Source organism: Haemorhous mexicanus, chromosome 21 (assembly GCF_027477595.1).
Source record: "Haemorhous mexicanus isolate bHaeMex1 chromosome 21, bHaeMex1.pri, whole genome shotgun sequence".
In the NCBI taxonomy this organism is placed as follows: Eukaryota; Metazoa; Chordata; class Aves; order Passeriformes; family Fringillidae; genus Haemorhous; species Haemorhous mexicanus.
Window position 1 is genome coordinate 3,646,840 of NC_082361.1, and position 22,134 is coordinate 3,668,973.

The 22,134-nt window shown below is 53.7% G+C and overlaps 1 protein-coding gene across 1 annotated transcript; it reads right to left on the bottom strand.

The window, feature by feature from the left end:
• Nucleotides 1-43: 43 nt before the first annotated feature.
• On the bottom strand, nt 44-15,053 carry DBH (dopamine beta-hydroxylase). The gene is given in 13 exon segments (XM_059865173.1): nt 44-677; nt 3,014-3,173; nt 3,603-3,730; nt 4,412-4,471; nt 5,266-5,304; nt 5,398-5,541; nt 6,834-7,000; nt 8,145-8,247; nt 9,004-9,180; nt 10,924-11,181; nt 12,438-12,584; nt 14,623-14,993; nt 14,996-15,053. Coding segments are annotated over 13 exon segments (1,947 nt in total). The 3' UTR covers nt 44-542.
• Between the last annotated feature and the right edge of the window lie 7,081 nt (nt 15,054-22,134).

The following is a 22,134-nucleotide window of genomic DNA, read 5'->3' on the forward strand; positions in this document are numbered from 1 at the left end:
AGCCATTGGCATCTGGTGGCATCGAGAAGAACAATCCAGAGCGTGGAGGAGTGGGAAGGGGAGGGAGGGAGGGAGGGGAGGGCTGGGTGGGTGTTGTAGCACCCCTCCATCCCTCTCTCCTTCCATCCATCCATCCCTCCATCCCTGCCACAGCATGGGGGAGCACCTGTGGAGCCATCCTGAGCTAGGCAGGACCGTGGGACACCAGCAAGGCTTTTGTGCTGCTCCCACACATCCCTTTGCTCCGTGCCTCAGTTTCCCCACAGGCAAACAAGCTCCTTCCCCCCTCCCTGGGGCTGCACAATAGCAAACCTCGCCGTTATTATTCCGGGGGTGGGAAGCAGCATTACTCAGAGCCAGCATTGCTAATGACACACTAAATATAGCTCTTCCCATCCCCGGAGGGCTTGCTGAACTCTACCTGATGAGCTCGAAACCCCTCCCGAGGCAGGGCCAGGGCACCGGCTGGCATCGCTGTGTGGGCAGGGATGCTCCCCTCGATGGATGCTCCTGCCTGGAGGTGCTTGGTGGCAGGCAGGGTGTCAGTCCCTCCGGAGCTGTCCCAGGTGCAGGGGGACGGGGGCAGCGGGCTGAGCCCCCGGGGAGGGCGGGCAGTGAGGGCTGGGCTCCCGCAGCCTCTCGGTGATGCTGGGGAGCGGCTGCTTCTCCCATTCACCCTGCAAGAGAGGTCAGAACCCTGAGAGCACAGAGGGTGGAAAGGTGGAAACGTTCCCCCAGGCTCTGTGTTTCTGTCTGCTTGGAGAAATGGCACGAGTTTTAACGTCTGAAGTGGATTTTAGCCCAAATCTGGATGTTTTCTCATGAGACATCACTAATTATTCCTAGTGCAGAAGCACCTACACATCCCCTGAGTGGTGCAGACGTCTGAGGTGTTCCACAAATCACCCCAGCTGGGGAGTTTCCACCCCAAAAAGTGTTACCTGCCAAGTCAGGCGGAGATAGCTCAAACCAGGGAGTGCCACAGGCCCACCATGCTCTGGAAAACCAGGAATTTCCAGCAGGGATGTGCCTGTGGAGCAGGAGGGATGCAGCAGCCTGGCTGAGGTGCCATGGAAGGGCTGTCACAGACATCAGGGCTCATGGTGACCACGGCCAGGACAAATCCCCCCACTTTGTGCAGCCGTGGTGACACCTTGTCTTGGGGATGCTCCCTGCAAAGAGCAACCTGCCAGGTGCAGGCAGTGCCCAGGGCTGAGCCTGCCCAGCAGGATCCAGCTCAGATTTGATGTTGGCCTGGTCTGGTGGCTGGTGGAGAGGTGGGCAGGGGCTGGGAGGGCACGGGGGGCTCAGCTCAGGGGGGTGATGCTCTGGCTGGGCTGCCAGCTGCGTGTTCGTGCGGAAATGTCAGCGAGAGGCTGAGCCACAGCGTGAGCGGGAGGAGGGAGGTCTGGAGAGGAGAGGTAGAGCCGTGAGTCATCAGCGAGATGAAAGAGGAATTTATGTTTTCAGCTGAAATTTCTGCTGGTATGTCAAGCGAAATGGGCCAGAGCCTGCACTGGGACTTGGAAAACCCTGGGGAAAGATGGAGTGGCACGGAGGGACCTTTCCAAAGCTCATGGGGAGTGACCAGAGAGGGGACAGCTTTGTAGGGGAGCACCAGCTGGAGGAACAACTCCTTTCCTGTGCCCTTATGGCTTAGGGGAGCAGTTAAGCATCCTTAGGGTGCGCCTGCTCCAGGGCTCAGCTCCAGCCCTGAGCCCATCTGCTGTGGCGTCTGCCCTGCTGATACATCCCAAACCCTGAGCCTGCTTTTTTGGAGAGATCAAAGGCAAGTGGAGTGTCTTGATAGTTGTTGTTTTCAGTGCTTTCGAGTTGAAATCTGAACAGAGTTTACTGTGAGCCCTGGTGGGTGCAGGGGAACTTGGGGATGGCACTGTCCCCACTGCCGCTCACAAGTGTTACCTTGAGATTTGGCTCAGTAATTAGCAGCACTCAGTTCCTTCCAGAAATCATCAGATTTGGGATCACTGAACTGCAAAAACATGAGCTTAATTAGAAGCTGGTGCTTTTCTCTTGGCAGAAACAGCATGGAATAAATGAGATGTCTCCAAGTCAGGCTCGCTCTGAAACACCAGCAGAGCAGAGGCTCCTTCGCCCTCACTGTGATGCTCGTGACCCACTTTGTGCCAACATTGGCTCTGGTCTGCTCAAGGCCCTTCCTGACAGCCCCAAGACCTCTCTGAAATCAAGGGAGTTGCCTGACTCATAAATTAAGAGGTTTAATTCATAACTCTGCTGCTGCACAAAACTTCCACACCATTTCTGTCCCTGCAGCAAAGCTCTGCGTGGCTGAGAGGTGCCTGGTGTCCAGTTCCAGGGAAGTGGAAAGGTTTCTGCCCACCCCAGAGTGAAACTTTGCTAAAGGGAATTTACAGTGGCAGAAAGCTGATGGTCATCCCTGCAATCAGCTCAGCATGCTCCTGTGCTGCAGTGGACAGCACTGGATCCAGGCTAATCCAAATTTATTACACTGATAAATGGCGTTGGAAGCTGATGCCAGCAGTGGTTTTAAATCTTCACCACCATCATTGTCATGTTCCTCATCTCTGGGTCTGGTTTTATTTTAAAGACCTCCCAGTCCTTTATCCTTCTCGTTTTGCTGGATCACCACCTTTGGAAGCTGCACAGATGCTGTGTGCAATGAGCTTGCTCTGCTGGGACCTGGGGTGATTTGCCAAAATCCTAAAAACCACCTCACGTTTCTCCTTGGATCCAGCCCTACTTTAACAGTCAGCAAAAGCAGCCTCTAAATCACTTTATGCAAATGCATCTCCTAATTGGATCTGGCTGGGAGCATCCATGGTGGGCTCCTGATGTATTGTCTAAGCCCAGGGCTGGGCTGGGCTCTGTGTCCTGCTGATGCCAGGGATTTCCAGGCAGCTCCAGCCCCCTGCCCTGAGCCTGCTGGGTTTGGATGTGTCCTGAGCACCACAGACCCAGCCTTACATCTGGGAATTGTGCAGGGAAGCTGTGGGGGTGAGGCTGCACCTACCGGGAAGCGGACAGCAGAGGATTTGTTGCAGTGCACGGAGATGGGAGCAAAGCCGTAGAGGGATTTCAGCACGTCCCTGTTGAACGTGTTCCAGGGGATGGAGTAAAACTGCTGTGGGACAGAGACCTGTGGGCACATGCAGACCTCCTCATCGTTGAACCTGGGCAGGAGAAAGGCCAAGCTGAGGCACAGCAGTGCTGTGCCCTTCTGGAGCTGGATGTGACCAATTCCTCCCTGCCTGAACCAGGGATGGCTCTGAGGGCAGCGCTGGGCACAGGGACAGCCTGCAGCAGCCAGCACCTGCAGGGCAGGATTTGGGAGCAGCCAGTGGGTAGGACACCCTGTGCAAGGTCAGCATCTCCCCTCTCCTCATGAGTGGATGGGCTGCAGCCTCCTCCCCTGGCATGGATCCTTGGAGTCTGTCTCAGGTTATAAGGAATATTTTGCATTTATGCACTCAGCCACACACTGACTCTTGCTGAAAAGTCCCTCCCTCCCTTCCTGGTGGGAAGCCATCCTCCAAACGCTGGGTTTGGCTGTTGCACCAGCGCTCCCTGTGCCCCCAGCCCCCCTGTGCAGGGCTCTTTACCTGTTGACAAGGTTGAAGTAGCGGTGCAGGTAGCCTGGATCCACAGTGCTTTTGCACAGCTCCAGCTGGGTCTGGGGGTAGTAGTGCACGTAGTTCACACACATCTCCTCCAGGATGCCAAACCCTCCCTGTGGCACAGAAAGGAAGGTGATGGAAGCAAGGCCTGGCTGTGCCCTGCTGGGGCTGCACAGGGGCAGGGAGGGCAGGGGGGCACAGAGCTCACTCACAGCTCTGGGTGCACACTCACATGGATCTATATCTAAAATCTCTCTCTAGATCTAAATCTGGATCTCTAGATAAATAGAGATGAGATAGAGATGATAGAAATAGGTATTCACACTCCTTCAGGTGCATGGCATGGGCAGCTCTCTGCTTGTCTGCCCTCTGTGCAAGGACAGACTTCCAGGCTAGACTGTGTGGTTTACATTAAAATGCAGATTTCCTATAATCCCTCTGCTATATTTAGCCTTGTCCCTGTTGATGGTACCTCTGACAGGCTCTTTTATATTTTTTCCCACTGCCTATGTAAGGAAATAACATGCACTGTCAAAAAATGCCACTTCTCTTTAATTACAATTAATCCCTGGTGGAACAGTTTGTGATGGGAATTAGAGTGACACATGCTACTTCACAATTAGCACCTTCACATCCCCACTGCAAGCAGCAGAGCCTTGTGAGTCCCCTTCTTCCCACCCTCCCTTTGCTTCTGGCTGGGATTCAGCCTGGCTTCATGCAGGTGCCCACTCTGGGGGTGCCCCCAGCCCACCCTGGGTTGCCCCCAAGGGCAGGGGAGCTGCCCCTGCACTCACCACGGTGGCTCTGCTCCGATCCTCGGTGTTGTACGTGCAGGTGGTGATGAGTTCATCACCCTGGGGGGTTCAAACACAGGAAAATTTAGGGATTGGGGAGTGTTCCACATGGAAATCTCTGCTCTCCATATCAGGAGACTGCAACCCCACAGGAGTCCCTGCTAAAACTGCATCCCCTGCGGAGATTCCCCAGGGCTGCATCCCAGGCATGGTGTTTCCTGCTTTCCTCGCTTTTTAAGGATTTCCTGCGGGGTTGAAAACACCTTAAAATGGCACTTAGGCAAGAGCTTGAAGTGCCAAAACAGGAGCTGACTTGATGGCACAGCAGCCTCCCTGCCACAGTCAGTGCTGAGGACCAGGGGGACACCCCAGGGCACAGCCCTGGGCACGGCCCCAGCGGGTGCTGAGTGCTTTGAGCGGCTCCAGGAGCTGCCCCCAGCTTTGCAGTCAGGTCCTTCCCCATCTGAAGAGCTCTGGGGCAGGTTCCACCCCTGCTTTCCCACCCACTCCCACTCTGATGCCGAATCCCTTCCTCTCCTCCCATCAAGCAAGGCCAGAGGGCAGCACCATGGCTCATCCTCACCCCCCAGGAGCCTCCCTCTGCCAGACGAAGCCCAGCTAAATCAGGAGCCTCATTTAGCTCCTGCCTGCCCACACACCAATTCTGGGCCATATGAGAAGGGGGCCTGGTTGTCCTCAAAGTATCTGCGTGGAGATGGCACAGATGACCCAGGGACCCTCCCTCCAGCCCCCCTGGGAGTCCCCAGATGGGATGGGGGGATGGAAGAAGGCAGGGGACTCAGGCCCATGGGATCAGGATGTGTTGTTTGGAACATTTTTTTGGAGCAACTCACCGGAAAAACAGCGACCACTTCTTTCAGCATGCGGATCTCCTGGGAGGGGAGGGAAGGGCACACATCAGAGCAGTGCCACGGTGGCACTGTGCCCGGGGGGACACCCAGCCATGCCCCCTGCAGCCCCTGTACCTGGAAGTGAGGGCTGTAGTGGCTGTCAGCGTTCACAATCTGCCTCTCCCTCCCATCCCGGGTCAGCACCGTCACCACTTTCCTCCCTGCCAGGTGTGTGTGCAGCTGGGAGGCGAAGATGCGGATGCCAGCAGAGGGCAGAGCCTAAGGAAGGAAGGAAGGAGGGACAGCTCCAGCCCCCGTGGGAGCCCTGTCCCTGTCAGAACCCAGGACACTCCTCTGGCTGCCCTGGGTGACTCCAGACCTTGGCAGGGGGCTCATAGACCTTGGCATGGAGTCAAAACCCCCTGTGCCTTTGATTTTAGCCCATGGGAACAATTCCCAACTTTGTGTGAGGAGTTACAGGCCATGAGAGTTTGAGTAGAATGATAGTGAATTTGTCACAGGGTGAAAAAGTAGAATTTTGGGGATTTAGAATGGGGGTTCAAGAGGCAAAATGGAGGAATCTGGGCGTGTCCTTTCCTCCTTCTTCTTCTCCTCCATCTCCTGCTGGGATGGTGACACTTCTGGATTGGTTTAGAGTACAGACAGACTGTCTAACACAGGTGACAGGTATTGGGAAATTATTGTAAATAAAGCACAGGTAGTTCTTAGTATAAAAAGCCAACACCACCCCAAGGGCAGGGACTGTGCCACACCCCGACCTGCTGGACAGATCTCAGCAGGTCAGAGAAAGAATATCATAGAAAAGAGAAAATAAACAATCTTGAAAACCAGAGCCGAGGAATCTCGACTTCTTGTTCCATTGTGGGGCTGGGAAAAAAGACTTTTAATACCTCGTGAGCCATTTCAACTACAGAAACCCTCTCACATCCCCTGGCTGTGTGCTGGGAACTGGCTGTCCCTGTTCTGGCTCTCACATGGCGTTTAGGGGATTGCTGTACCCCTGGAGAAGCAGCTCAGTGAGCTCCTTGCAGAGGCACAAACCCTCATTGCTGCCAAACCAATGCTCCAGGGCAGCAGGAGCAGCTGAGGCAGATCCTGCTTCCCTCCCTGCTCTCCTTGGTCGTGGCACAAATGATTCCTTGTGGGTAAGCCCTACAAAAACACACACCAAAGCTTCCCTGAGAGAGCAAGGTGGGCCCTTTGGAACCATCTTTGAGGGAGATCTTGGCAAGTTCCCCGGGAGCAGGAGCCAATTTTCCCAGCCCTGTGAGGGAAAGCACCACTGGGACACGGCCAGCTCGGCAGTGAGTTTTATGGGAATGGTACCCTGGGGAGCTGGAGCAGATGGCTCCCCAGGAGAGCTGCTTCCAGGGGGATTCAGCACATCCCAACCAGCTGCTCTCTGTTTATTGTACACAGCAGATTTTTCATTCCTCACGGTGAGTTTAAAACTTCAAATTGGCAGCCTGCAGATTGGTGCTGCCAGGGAAAAGCCACGGGAAACCTTTCTCTCCTGAGGTGCAGCTAGGATGGAGGGGACAGGCACTCACCAGCTGGGTGCATTTATCAGTGCAGTATCCTGTGAGGATGAAGTTGTCCTCTCCAGGGGGAATGGCCATCACTGGGCTGTACACCAAGCCCAGCTCCATGATTCCAGCATCGTGGGGACGAAGGGTGGCCGTGTAGTACAGCCGGATCCCCGAGGAGTCACGGCGACCTGGGGGGCCAAGGGACAAGGACAAGTCACTGCAAGGACAAGGTCAAAAAGTGAAAGACAAGGACATGCTGTGGGGAGCCTCTCGCTCCCAGCTTCCTTCCTCTGTTTGAAATTGTTGTAAATCCTACAGATTTTCGTGCAAATCCTCACTGAGTGGCCCCAGAGGCACCTGGTTCCCTGGTGAGGGCACTGACCTGAGGCTGGACTGTCCCAGGACAGCAAGGTAAGGGTGCCTTTGGAGAGCCCAAAGCAGAAGGACAGAGCATGGGGTGCTTTGGAGGACTCCCTCAGGAATGTGGCTCACTGCAGCTTCTTCAATCCCAAACTCCCAAAGGGAAAGAGCAGGGTCAATAGGTCAGGAGGGGTTCAGGGCAGCTCTGAGCTCCCTGTCTCCAGGCTGGAGCCCACCCAGGGATAAGAATAACGGGGGAGACACTATTGGTTAACAGGCAAAAGCAGATGAATGATGGAAGATGTGAACTCTGTATTTATAGCCATGTTTCTTCTCGAGTTGCCGAATGTGCTATGATTGATCCACAGTACATATGCTCTGGCCTCCTAAAAATATCCTTGGGTAGTCAAGAAGCTGCTTGTTTTTATGTTAATGAAGAAACTGGGTTGTTTGGAATCCTTCTTTTTTTTCCAATGTGTCTCCTGACAATGTTATCGAAGCAGGAGAACAGGAATCAACATCCACATCCCCCCCTCCCCAGGCAGCCTGGTCTCTCTGGTGACTTGGCACTGCTGTCACTCTTGCTCTGGGCTCAGACCCAGCCCCTCTGTGGAAATTGGTGGCACTCCTGAGACAGCCCAGCTGAATCCTGCTGTTGCCCTGGATCACATCCTTGCAGGAACACTGTGGGGGCAATTTTCTGCCTGCAGGCTCCTTTCCCAAGCATCCTTCCCCACCTCTGGGCATGCACTTCAGTGAGGATGGCTTTGCTGAGACCAGAAAAGCAGCAGCAAGGTGGGGATTTAATGAATTCTTCCTGCAGGGACAGATCTGGACAATCAGCTCTCTACCAAGTTGAGAGCAGGGCCATGGTTTAGCCAGAGGCCTCCCCAGAAGGTGGCAATCCTGCTCTGGAATTTCCCCAGCTCTCCTGCCATGGTCACACAGGTAAAGCAAAGGGCAGCCCCTCACCTTTGAACACCAGGGGATTGTGGTAATGGATCTCCAGACGCAAATATCTGGAGGAGCCTGGGCCACCAAAGGCAAGACCTGCTTCTTCAGGGTAATAGAAAGCCTGGAAGCAGAAGGAAGGGTGTTAGGGGAGCAGCAGGGTGGCTTTCCTGGGAACAAGGCTGGAAAGCTTAAGGGAACGTGTGGGTGTAATCCTGACCCACACCACGGGCTGAGGGATGTGACTTGTGCCCTTGGTTGGGCTTGGAGAGCTGCCCTTGCTTCCAAAAGCTTCTCTCATTCCACATGCAGTGGCACAACACCTGAATGTTGTCACAAAGTCATAAAATACCCTGAGTTGGAAGGGACCCACAAAAGGATCATCAAAATCCAACTCCTGGCCCTGCACAGGACAGCCCCAGGAATCTCTGAGTTGGAAGGGACCCACAAAAGGATCATCAAAATCCAACTCCTGGCCCTGCACAGGACAGCCCCAGGAATCTCTGAGTTGGAAGGGACCCACAAAAGGATCATCAAAATCCAACTCCTGGCCCTGCACAGGACAGCCTCAGGAACCCCACAAGGGCCTGAGAGTGTTGTCCAAAACCTCCTCGAGCTCCCTCAGCCTTGGGGCCGTGGCCATTCCCTGGGGAGCTGTTCCAGAGTCCCACCCCACTGATTTATGACACTAAAGAGGAGGAAAACTGGGGACAGGTAGAGAATCCAGCACACCCAGAAGGGGCTGGGCAGCTCAGCCAGGGCTGAAGCCAAACCCCAGCAGTGCCCAGGGTGAGGGCAGCCCCAAAGCGGCACCGGGACGGTCTGGGAGGCAGCAGGGCCTGACTGTCACCCACGGGGATGTGTCCCTTGTCACACCCACCTGTGCCCCCATGGCCCAGGCTGCCAGCACGTGCCTGCAGTAGTTGAGGCGCTCTGGCTTCATCTTGGAGTCGCAGGGCCCGTTGTAGTGGGGGAAGCTGTCGAAGTCGGCCGCGCACTGGAAAACCTCCATGTGGTGCACCAGGGCCTCGTTGCCTGCCGTGACCACCGGCTCGTACTGCAAGGCAGGCCCAAGGAGGAGAGGACACTCTGAGAGCCCATCCCTGAGCCCTGCAGGCTCCACGAGGTGCCAGGGCAGGAGAATCTGTGACCTGCTACCAGTTTCTGCCTCAGGATGGGGAGGGACGGCTGCTCAGGGCATGAGGCACCGAGGGCCAAGAGCTTTCCCCTCATATTTTGGTTATGGCAGAGTTAAGCAGGCCCAAGGAGGAGAGGACACGCTGAGAGCCCATCCCTGAGCCCTGCAGGCTCCACGAGGTGCCAGGGCAGGAGTATCTGTGACCTGGTACCAGTTTCTGCCTCAGGATGGGGAGGGAAGGTTGCTCAGGGCATGAGGCACCGAGGGCCAAGAGCTTTCCCCTCATATTTTGGTTATGGCAGAGATAAGCAGGCCCAAGGAGGAGAGGACACTCTGAGAGCCCATCCCTGAGCCCTGCAGGCTCCCTGAGGTGCCAGGGCAGGAGAATCTGTGACCTGGTACCAGTTTCTGCTGCAGGATGGGGAGGGAAGGCTGCTCAGGGCATGAGGCACCGAGGGCCAAGAGCTTTCCCCGCATATTTTGGTTATGGCAGAGTTAATCACCTGGGTACTTCAAAGGGGAAGCAACATGTTAGTCATGCCCAGGGAGCATTTAGGTCAGGTGTGGAAATATTTAATTTCTTGGCTGGCTTAGGGACCAGCCCAGAGCCCACCAGAACCCACAGAGAACCAGCTCATCCTTTCTCCAGCAGGAAATGGGGATCAGCAGAAGACCTTGGTCTGTTTTGTGATGACTGAGTTGTTTACCAGGGGTGAAGGTGGCCCTGGGGATGGTTCTTTTTCCTACAGAGTCCTGGCTGTGGTGTTGTTGTAGCTCTGCCTGCAGCCCTTGGGTTTTGCTTCTGTCCAGCAGCAGCTTGGGGCACGTGGAGGGGGATTTGGGGTAGAGAGAGTGACTCAAGCCTGAGGAACATCTCTGGCTAAAAGTGCCAGCTGCAGAAGTGATCTGCAGCAGCGGGAAGGTATCAGGAGTTACACACTTCTTACTTACACACAGATGATTCACTTCACACCATCTGTCAGAGAGAAAATCCTCCTTCAGAGCCTTCCTTTGCATCGTCTCTCCCCTCGAAATCACTGAGCGCTCGCTGCAGCTCGAGTGTCTGCAGGTTCTCCTCATCCCCATGGTGTGGTTTTGACTCTGGATGTGCCAGGTCACCTCCTGAGCCACCCCCACACCTGCTGGGTGCTCTCCCATCCTTTCCTCGGGGTTGCCAGCAGGTTTCTGCCTCTCCTCTGCAGGAGATGGCCCAAGCAACACGTCTGGCAGTGCCCACAAGTTGCATTTACGTCTGTAACTCTCTTTTTTCGGACTATGCCTCATCTTTTAGATGCCAGTTCCCATCCTGGCTGGCTCTGCCCTGCTCTCATCAGCCCCGTTCCTTTGTTTCCTGTGGTTTTATGCTCCTCATGTGTGCCAAAATCCTGCTGTGGGTCTATTCTTTCTGCAGGGAGTCAGCTCTGAGCCTGCCCTGGAACCTGCTGGATGTGCCAGGTGGGAAAACATTACCTGGCCCCCTCCTGCTGAGACTTTCTAGGAGACAAGAGGATGCTACTGACTGGTGAGGAAGACCTGGAAGAGATTTTAGGGCCTCATTTGCATGTCAGGGCCTGAAAGCCTCCCTGTGTCGTGGAATTTGCAGGATGTGAACACAATTACTGACCCATCCTGGGGAAAGCAGCCCTCTTCTCCTGCCCTTACCATGATAATGTGGTGCTTGGAAAAGCCCTCTGGGAGTTCTGCCATGTAACACCAGTAGGTCGTCTCCTGGCTGGGAATGACAACATCTGGGGCTGTTATCTCCATGGTCTGCATGTCTCTGGGCAGCTCAGGGATGCTGATGTTGGGTTTTAGCAGCTGCACCCTCTGCAGCCCCCCGTGGAGGGCAGAGACGTTGATGGCTTGCAGGGAGCGCACCGGTTTCTCCAGGATGCCGTAGATCAGGTGCACGGTGCCATCCTGAAGCCAGAGCAGAATACACCTGTGGGGTTTTTTCATGCAAAACAGAAGCTGCAGGAACCATTAGCACCAGCACTGGTGGCATGAACCCAGAAATGGTCTTGTGACCCCACCCTGGCTGCACCAGCAGCTCACTCTGCTGTGCTGTCGCAGGAAAGCTCTACATCCCAGGGTGATGTGGTCACTGAGGGCTCCCTAGCAGGCTCCCCATCAATTCCAAAAGGGGGACACATCCTCTTTGCCCCTTCCAAGCCCCTCCTGAGCTCCAGGCTGGGACAAACCCATCAGTGCAGGGCTCATCCTCCCCTGCAGCCCAGCAATAGCCTACAGGTTAAGAACAGAAACAAAACTTTTCCCCGAAGTCCTCCCTTTTCTTCCAGCTTCTTTTCAGGGTGGAAGGTACCACAAGAAGCTCTGCTGAAAGTCTGCTGCAAACAAGAACACTGAGAGCTCTGGACAGGAGATAAGGGAGAAAGGGAAAAGAGAACAATGTTTTCCTAAAGGATCAGAGAATAAAGACCAGCGAATGTTTTCGTGGCTCACACACACAGATTGTTCCCTCCAGGGCTCTCAGTGTTTTGGCAGACGGCAGACACTTCTCACCACAAGAGAAGCTTTTGAGCACCAGCAGCAAAAACTCGAGGACATTCTGTGCCCACGTTGGCTCTAAAATATCCTGCCCACAAAGGCTTTGATGTGAGATGAGCCTTGCACTGATTCCAGGGCCTGTAGCTGAGCCCCTGAGCTGTCTGACAGCCCCCACTGGGAGGGTTTGTCCCAAATCCCAGCTCAGAGAGGAGTGTTGGATGCAGATCCAGGGAGACACCTCCGAGCATGGAGCAGCACCTCTATTTGCTGTCCCTTTGTCCCAGCTCCTGTCACCACCCTCCTGTTTGCCTGCTGTTGATACACCAACCCCTTTTCGTGACACTCCCAACAGTTGGCTCCAGACTGTCAAGCAGAGTGATGCAGGAAGGATTTATATAGACCCAAAGCATGTTCAACAGGAGCTGATGATGCAAACGAGCTAAAAGCTACACTTGAGAGAGCTTTTGAAGGGGTTGTGAATAGATGGTGCCAAACATTACTCATGGGCCAGGGCTGACATCTGTAACTCACTTCCTCTCTGCCTCACACAGCACCAACACCTGATGCTGTGCCCAAACAGGGATAACCCTGCAGGACAGGGTTGGAGCTGTGTCCCAGGGCTGGGATGGGGCTGGGGGTGCCACAGCAGGGTGAGGGTGATGCCATACCTCTATCAGGTAGTCCTTGGGGTCACAGGTGCTGAAGGCTCTTCTGAAGAGCAGGTAGAGCCCCTCAGGAGCCCTGCGAGCCCCAAGGAGCTGGTAGTCCTGTTGGGAATCCATGTGGAGCTGCCCCCTTGCATCACTCCAGGCATCCTGTGAGAGAGAGAGCAGCCTGCTCAGCCAGAGGTGCCACAGGTCCTCCTTCTGTGCACCCTCAGCAGCCCAGAGCTGCAGGATGCCTGTGCTTTGGTTCATGCCCACCTCCAGCATCTCCTGGGCAGATCCATGCTGGAATGGCCTCTGCTACATGATCCCTGGTGCTCAGACAGACCTGGGAAACACCTGAGCCAGCACTAACAGTCTGCAGAAAGACCTTTACAAGCTGAGGTGTGAGTGGGGAAAGGTGGGGAAGGGAGGGAGGAAAGCCCCCAGAGACAAATGAAGGTGTTGTGTTGGTCTGTGCTGGATTTTGGGTGTGTTTGTCTTTGGGGGGGACCCTGTGGAAGGGAGGGCTGGGGTCTCCAAAACCGTTGGCACAAACCAGCCTCCCTCAATTTAAGATCAGACCCTTGCTGGGATGTAATGTCAGCCCTAGAAATTGCTGCCCTTCTGCAAAATCCTTAATATTTCGTGGTCAGATTGTTCTGGTAGCCCAACACGTCCTCCTAAAAACTGCTTGTTGTAGAGGATGGTGACAAAGCCACCCCAAGAAGCAAAGCAGCACGGTATTCCTGTGCCTCAGGGTTTGAAGGTTTGGAGTATAAAATGCTGGGATAATTTGGATTTGATCAGGGCTGTTTCTTTGATCTTTTGTTTCTCCTGTGGGTCTCCTGCTTACTCAGAAAAGGCACCCAGGAAGTAGCTGGCTGTGTGCACACAAGCAGCGCTGGTTCTCTTATCTTGGGAGGAAAAACCAGAAGAAAAAGGATAAAGCAACTTGGCATCACGTCAGCCAGAGCTATAGAGTCATATTTCCAGAACATATTGTCCTTAGAGGGGGAGAGGGAAATCAGCTCCATGGAGCTCTCATGACATTTGTTTTCGTAGGAATATGGAGCGCAAGTTAATTTCCTAGTACATGGGGGGCTGAACAAATGTGGATCTCTTTAACAGCCAACACACTTATCCAGAAGAAAAGCTGCTGGGAGAGAGAAAAGCAGGGCTGGAGAGATTTGTAGAGATCTCCTTGCAGGATGCTGTTCAGCACCAAGTGAAAGAGAAAACCCGAGCGCTGCCGGGTGTTTCTGTTTGTCTTTGGGTGAGCACAGGAAGGCAGATTAGAAATGATCCTTTATGTTTTCTTTACATGATGCTGTGAAATCCTGGAGCATTTGGCCCACCACAGACCCTGAAAGGCTGGTAATTAGCAGGAAAAGAGCTCAGATAATAAACCCTTCTTTTCATGCTTTCATTGCACTGCGGATCACATTGCGGCTGATTGCGAAAGAATGTGTTTTATGGTTAATTTGAAGTAAGCAGAGAGGTAAAATTTAACTCACTGGAAAGCCTCACACGGGCAAAAATGGGAATTTCTTTCTGCAGCCAAGCACAATCAAAATGAGCCTGATGTGGTGGGCTGGGGATAGGGCTGGGAAAACCACCCAGACAGGAACCCAACAAACAGCGGCAGGAAAGATGGAGTTTGCAGCAGCAACAGCAAACAACACAACTGGAAATCAGTTTTCCCAAATACATTTGCACCTCTAATTTCTGACAGCACCCCAGGCTGCCCTGGTATCCCATTGTTCTCTCTGGATGTAACTCTCAGCTGGGTTCTTCCTGCTGGCAGGAGCAGCCTCTCTGCCTAGTGACTTTTGCCCTGTCTCAGAGCCATTAACGGGAGCTGTGGTTAATTTTTTATGTGGGTGGCAGCAGCACACGAGTGAAGCAGGGTGTTGATGTGTGTGTCTTTGCAGCTGAACACAGCAGAGACACCCAGCTCCTGGCTCCCTCAGCCTTGCTGATGTGCTGCTGTGTTTATTCTTTCCTCTTTTGGGTTAATCCCCGTGCCAAACCCACTGTGTGGATCCGATCTGGGGTAGAAACCCCCGAGACCTCCTGGACCCTGAGCAGCGGGGCTGCCCCAGCGTGTGCCCTGTACCCCACCCTACCAAACCACCAGCTGCATTCAGAGCTGCATTGCCAGGGAGGGAACCCCAAAAGCACCCATGCAAGCACTCAGGTGACTCACCCCAAAGTAGGAGTTGTGCCCATCACTCCAGAGCACGGCCAGGTCTGCATTCTCAAACTCGCCCCAGTCTGACATCCCGAAGAGGAGCCCGAAGTGCAGCTCCCTGATGAGCAGCTGGAAATGCACAACTTGCTCGGGGTAGCTGACATTCCAGGAGAGCTCCAGCAGCCCCTGGGGATCCAGGGGCACCTTGTAGGGGAAATCACTCTGGCGGGGCGCCGAGCCCTGCAGGGCCACCACCAGGATGACCAGGAACGCTGCTACCAGGGTGAAGTACATGGATGCCACCTCCCTCAGCTTGAGGCTGGGGCAGGAGCAGGGCTTGCTCCTGGAGCTCTGCATCCTGCCAGGACAGCACCCGGCACCTGGTGTGCCCATTTATGTGCTGGCCCTCCTGGGCAAGCTGGGTAAGTGATACTCTTTAATTGCATTTAGCTGTTGGGAAATTGGACTGGTGTATTGACCCCCGTCAGCTCCTGGCCAAACACTTGTCATCTGCTGTCTCCCCTTAATTGGCTCTAATTGTACCTGGACATTATCAATAGCAATTGGGTTTGACTGGGCTGATGTGATTTGCTCTTAAATCTTCTTTAGTGGCTGGGAAGGGCTGGTTGCTCACAGGCTGCTCTGGCTGAGCCCTTGTGGACATGCTCTGCATTGGTTGGTGGTGCCTTTGGCCTGGGTGTCCATATAACCCAGCCTGGGATCACCCCAAAGGTGGCCAGACATGAGAACAAAGCACCCTGAGCCTTGTCTGAGCTCCCAGGCATTAAATAATTCTGACAGGGATTGAAATATTTTCTCTGCAGAGCTCAGTGCCAGAGGAAATGCTGATTTCCCCCAAACAGCAAGAAAAGAGATGTCTCCTCTCCTTTCTCCTCTCATTTTTGGCCTTTGTGGGATTTAATTCTGGCCCTTTCAAACCCAGCAAAGCCCAGCTCCTCTCCCACCCAGCTTTGTACCCATTGAAGCCCCCACTGGCCTGAACTATTTGATATATTAAATATTTGTTATTTCTTTGTAGCAGCTGGGACTTTGGCTCAGTTTAAAGTTTAAAGACACCTTTAGTGTCTCCCCATCCCTCTTCCCATTTGTTTAAAATCTGATGGGTTCTCTTTCGGTTATTAACTTTCCCACGTTAATTGGAATTATAATGAACTGCCTGGAGCTCTTGGATGCACACACACACACACATTGCCTGGCTTTATCCTGCGAGCCAGTGGCATTGTTTTATTAATTTAGTAATAAAACATTGTTTTATTAATGTATTAATTTTATTAATTTATTTATTGGGTGCTGCCTCCCATGCGGGGTCCCCTCGGGGCTCGGCTTTCCTCCTGGTCCTTGCAGCAATGTCACGGGGGCAGATCCGCCTCCCCCAGCCCTGGGTAAGGAGAGGAGATGGATTCAGCTCGGCGTTTTAATGAGTCATCAATGCGAGCATCTCCACGTTAAACCCGAGGAGGTTTCACTGTCCTAAGACACAACCATTACTCAGGAATGCGTCAATTGATCCCGGCCGTCTCTCTCTCCTTGCCGGGTGACCTGCTGCTCGCAGGGTTTGCTCTCTCATTCAGCCCCACCAGGCAAAAGGCCAAGCACAGGGAGGGATGGAGAGCTGAGCTCTCCCAGAGGAGCGGCCCTCAGCCCCATCCCACCCCCAGTGCACAGCCCAGTCCCACACCAGCCCTCCCCCTGCTGCTAAAAAGCCTTAAAAGCACTCCTGGATAGCAGGAGGAGCTGCCTGGGGGTGCTCCCAGCATGGCATCTCTGGGGTTCTGTTCACTGGAGCTGTTCCTGGATCTGCACCTCACCCCAGCCACGGCTCTCTTCACCTTCCTGAAGGAGGATGCAGCATTTTCCCCTTTTCCTGAGGCTCCTGGACACACTGAAGTCATCAGATGGATGGCCCTCATCCCCCAGCCCTGGTGCTCGAGCGTTACACAAGTCTGGCTGCCTTACAAAAGCCCCATAGAACAGATTTTTGTCCTTGCCTATCCCTGATCTCCTCCAAGCAGATTCACCCACTTGTCCTCCCCTCTTGGCTTCATTTCCTCATTGTATAGAGAAGATGCTGAGCTGCCAAGCACGGCAGGAAGGCAAAGTGATCCTCACCGGGGGCAGGAGGGAGTCCTCAGCTAACAAGTTCTGCCTCCCTCTATCAGGGATGAAACCCCAGGTTGCTGGCGTGTGCAAGTGGAGCTCCTGAGCTCTCCTGCACAGGAGGAATTTGCAGTGGAACAGCAGAACACGGGCAGGTCAGCTTGAAAACAGCTGAACTTAGCAGATAAGCGCTGAGAATTTATTTGAAGAGAGAAAAAAAATTATGTACATCTCTCACTCCCCCCCTCCTCCAGTTTCTCCTGAGTCGTGGCTCATAAATCCAGGCAAGGAGTGAGGATCCAGCTTTCCACTCAGTGCTTGGGGTGTTTATTTTAAGACTTCGAGGAGATGTAGAAACACCAGAGTTTCCTGACTGGGAAACTCAGTTGGGAGCAGCATCCCACGGGAAGGCTGTGGGGTGGGAGCTGTGGGGTCCAGCCCTTTCCTCCAGGGCAGAGCAGCCACTTCGTGCCCGTGTGGAGCTCCTGAGGAAGGGAATGCCGGCAGGATTGTGCTGGAGATGGGACTGGGGTGTACCTACATGCCACATGCCCCTCTCCAGGCAGAAAAGATGCCCAGGAACACCTGGAGCAGGCCGTGAGCCCCAGGGCAGGGCTGGATGCTGAACCCGCACCGCACCGGGTGTTGCTGAGCCCACACCCAAACCCTCCAGGTGACAAAAATCCGTGGCTTTCCCTTGCCACTCAGCACCCTGGTGGCCAGCGGTGGCTTCCAGAGCCCGGCAGTGCCGGGGAGCAGCGGGGCTGCCCGCCTGGAACAAAGGCTGCTCACAGGTGCAGGTTTAAACACAACTGATGCCCCGAATGAGGGGCTGAAGCAGGCAGCAGCCCCCGAGCTAAAATCCATTGCCTCGCTAACAGAAATGGAAATTCAGTTTGGGCAAGGGCAGGGAGGGGAGGGGATGGGACAGAAGGTCTCTGTCTGCTGCCACTCTCTGCTCTCCACAGCCCTGCCCAGCCCCAGGATGGAATTTGCCTGAGTGCTGATGAGGTTTGGCAGTGCCTGGCTCAGGCTGGAGCCGTGTGTGAGCAAGGCAAAGCTGGGCTGGCACACAGGGGGATGCTCACGCCTTGGTGGCCCTGCAGGGGTCAATGTGGGCCATCCCTCTGGCCAAATCCAGCCCTCAGCCAGCAGATAGAACTGTGGAGCAGCCCCACGAGTCACGGGATCTGTTCCATCACATCCCAAGGTGGGGAGGATTGTTTACCATCCTTCGCAAAGGATCTCTTTGCCCAGTCCTGTTCCCATAAGGAATCAGAAGGGATCTGCAGGCTGCTTGTGGGGTTTTTTTGTGCACCAGGACAGCACTGGCCCTGCCAATCTGAATTCCAATTGCCCAGCAGGGGTACAGGTGAGTGTCTGCCCTCTCTAAAGTAGCTTTAGTGTCCCTGTGTCACCTGGGCCACAGCGAGCTGTGAGGTTTTGCAGGGAACCTCCACATGTGACAGCAGCCTGGGCTGTTTTAACTCACAGATGTGCCATGTGCCAGCCAGGACAGGACACTTGGAGGTGACTGTGATCCAGCAGGGACGGGTGGGAATGGCCCTGGACACTTGGAGGTGACTGTGATCCAGCAGGGATGGTGGGAAGAGCCATTCCTTTCTCCTTGCACTGAGTTTGTGCCTTACAGCAAAATTGCTGTAACATCTCACTTGCCAAGCCTCTGCTTGTTCCAGTTTCTTGCTTTCTCCCAACCTGTTTTGCTTTCCTCAGGACCAGATTTGTTTTGTTTTACACTGTGGAAGAAAACTTTTGCTTCATTCCCCACCACGATCACATCCAAAGGGGAACCAGCCCCAGACCTCCCCAGTGAGCACTCACCCCAAATTAGGGACACAACTGGACCTGAGCTGCTCTTTACAGCTCAGTCTCTGCTCCTGCTCTGGCACTGAAGGCGAGGACAGCACTGTCCTGACTGAGAAGCTCCATCCCTTCTGCCTCTCCCCCTGCTCCAGCCATGCACCCACAGACCTGCAGAGCCAAAGGTGGGTGTCTGGGCTAAGCCACGGTCACCTGGTGATGGGACAGCAGGAGAAAGACCAAAATGACCCAAAATTTACCATTATTTGTTCTTTGGGATGTGGTACTGCCCTGCCAGGTGCTCCAGGCTGGGTGAGCAGCCAGGGCCCTTCCCAGCAGAGCATCCCAGAGAAATTCCCTCCCCAGTGCTGCGGCAGCTGAGGCACCTAATGAGATCTCCTCGCCTGTGCATGCTATATTAGGGTTTCCATGGATATGGTGTCACAAACACTGGGCTGTGGCTTTGTTATATAAACAGGAGAGATTGCCACAAATACCCAAAATATCTGAAAAGGACAGGAAGAGACAAAAGCGTTCTCTGGGTGTGTTTATGAAGTGTTGTGTGATCCAGGGGATAGTGCCAGTGGGAGGTGGGAGAGGTTTGAGTGAGCTTTGGGAAGTGGAGTTTACCTGAGGGGTGGTCTCTGACTCAGGAGCTCTGGAGACTCACCCTGATCTTCAGTGGGATGTTTTTAAATGAAGAAAAAGGTGCTGCTGGCTGGGCTGTTCCTGCTCTGCTCGTGTCTGAGGGCTGGGCTGGGCTCCTGGTGTGACTGGCATCCTGCTCCATGAGCAAGTCCGTCCTCACTGAGCCTCACACAGATCTTGGTCATCCCCTGTCCCTGCCATATGCAAGGAAATCCTGCTTCCTGCTGGGGCCAGGGCTGCTGATGGTGATGGGGACACACAGCCATCAACTCTCCCAGGACTGCCCACTCCTCACCCTGCTCTGCAGGACCAGCTCATTTTATACCATTTCAGGTGCAAAAAGTCCCTTTTGTACAGTCAAAAGGATCGTGTAATGTGAGGAAAAAGCTGCTCTAGAATGGAGGTGGGATGTAAGGGACACAGAGACATCAGGGTGGCTAAAATTGTATTGCACTCCCACTCCCCTGCCAATAACAACACCAGAAATAAAGTGGCTTTGCAATAACCATCTCCACGCGTTGGAACACAGATTCACGTGTCCCCGCAAAAGATGCTCCAGGCAGGATCAACTCTGCTCCAGCCTCACTCTGCAGGAGAGCCATGGGAGGCTTGGCCCAGTCCTCCCAGTGGTGATGACTCTTCCCCCAGCAACCCCAATGTCCCAGTATCCACCAGTGCCTCCCTTTTCCCACTCTCCATACTCACCTGTGGTGACATTCCCAGCCCATGGCTGTGTCAGATCATTCCTGGTCTTCCAGATGCCTTCCACCATGGAATGAACATCCATCCATCCATCCATCCATCCATCCATCCATCCATCCATCCATCCATCCATCCATCCATCATCCATCATCCATCTATCATCCATCCATCATCCATCCATCATCCATCCATCATCCATCCATCATCCATCCATCATCCATCCATCATCCATCTATCATCCATCCATCATCCATCATCCATCTATCATCCATCCATCATCCATCCATCCATCCATCATCCATCCATCCATCCATCCATCCATTCATCATCCATCCATCATCCATCCATCCATCCATCCATCCATCCATCCATCCATCCATCATCCATCATCCATCATCCATCCATCCATCCATCCATCATCCATCCATCATCCATCCATCCATCCATCCATCCATCCATCCATCATCCATCCATCCATCCATCCATCCATCCATCCATCATCCATCATCCATCCATCCATCATCCATCCATCATCCATCCATCATCCATCCATCATCCATCCATCATCCATCTGTCCATCCATCCATCTGTCCCTCATCCATCATCCATCCGTCCATCCATCCATCATCCATCCATCCATCCATCCATCCATCCATCCATCATCCATCCATCATCCATCCATCTGTCCCTCATCCATCATCCATCCATCCATCCATCCATCCATCCATCCATCCATCCATCCATCCCTCCACTTCTTTTCTCTCCTCTCTCTCTCCCTATGAATATAAGCTGACACCTTTCCAAGCTTTAGCACCCAACCTGTGATGGAGAATCCCAAATTCCACAAGGAAAGATCTGTTCTATCCTTTGAAAACCACACCAAATCCCATTTATCCCTCTTCAGACACAGAACACCCTGCACTCCTCCATTACCAGCCATCCCTGATTTCACAGGACCACTCTTAATTTCCCTGAAGAGTTCTCTCCCACCTCTGCAATGGCAGAGGAGAATTCTTCTCCGCTTTGGTTGGAAAAAAACAGCAAAAGGAGCTGGAATTGCTGTGGGCACAGCTCCAGGGCTGCCTGCCACACAAATTTCCAGGGGGTGGGTTGGTGCTGAGCCCTCCTTCACGGGACTCTGCTCTTCAGTGCCAGCCTTTCTTCTTGCTCTTCCTCGGGCCCTCATTTGCTGGCTCTGAGCTGCTTCCTGAGGATCCCACAGCAGGCTGGACCAGCATGGAGAGGGGCAGATCCAGGAGAGGCCACGGGGCCAAAAGAGCCTGAGGAGTTTGGAGATGCAGCTTCATCAGCTCAGAAAAGGGCTGGAGCATGGGATGGCAAAGGCTGCAGGCCCTGCTGCTTGAGGTTTGTGGTGCACAGCCCAGCAGAAGGACTAACAAAGATTAGAAATTGTGGATAAATGAGATTTCCTTTGGAAAACTCAATGTGGCACAGGGAGGGTTTGCCCTACAAACCTCTTGACAAGCTCAGGAAGCTTGAAGGGGAAGGTGTTTCCAGGAATCTTTGGATTTCCAAGGCTGTGACAAAAGGCTCTGCCCTTTTCCCAAATTTGCCCAGATACTCATGGAATGATTAATCTGTTAGTCAGGTTCATCCTTTGGCACCCTGAGGTTGTCACCTTCAAGGGCAGACCCCTCTCAGAGTGACACGTGGCAGATGTGTCCCCAGGGCACCTTCAGCTCCTGCCTAAAGCCATGGCACCAAGCAAGGTCCCAGTTTGGGGCAGTTGTTGGGGCTGTGTTAAAAGCCAGGTGGTTCTGACATCGTGGGGGCTAAAGCAGGTGCTGAGAGGTGGCTGTGGAAGAGCACAAAGCTGGGAATCCCTGCTGTTCTCAGCAATATAAAAATCTGCAATTAAATCCAGCGAAGGTGACTGAGGTGCTGCAGACAGGAGAAGGAGGCAGTGGGGACTTTTCAAGCTTCTGCCATGAATATTTGGGATCAGCTCAGAGACCATCCAAGAGAAGGAACCTCCACAATCGTGGGGAAGAGGCAGAGAAAAGCAGAGTTGGATTAGAGAGCCCTAACTCTGTGTTCTCCTCTTGGCACAGAGCCCTGCACGAGCAGTGGGATCCTTTAGCAATATTAAGAGCCCTTTTGCTGCTGTATTTCAGGTGAGTGTGTATTTTATTGCATCTCTGGAAGGCCACATGCTTGGTGTGTGTCACATCCACCCAACTGCAGTTGCCAAAGGAGTTTTGAGGATTAAAAACTTCA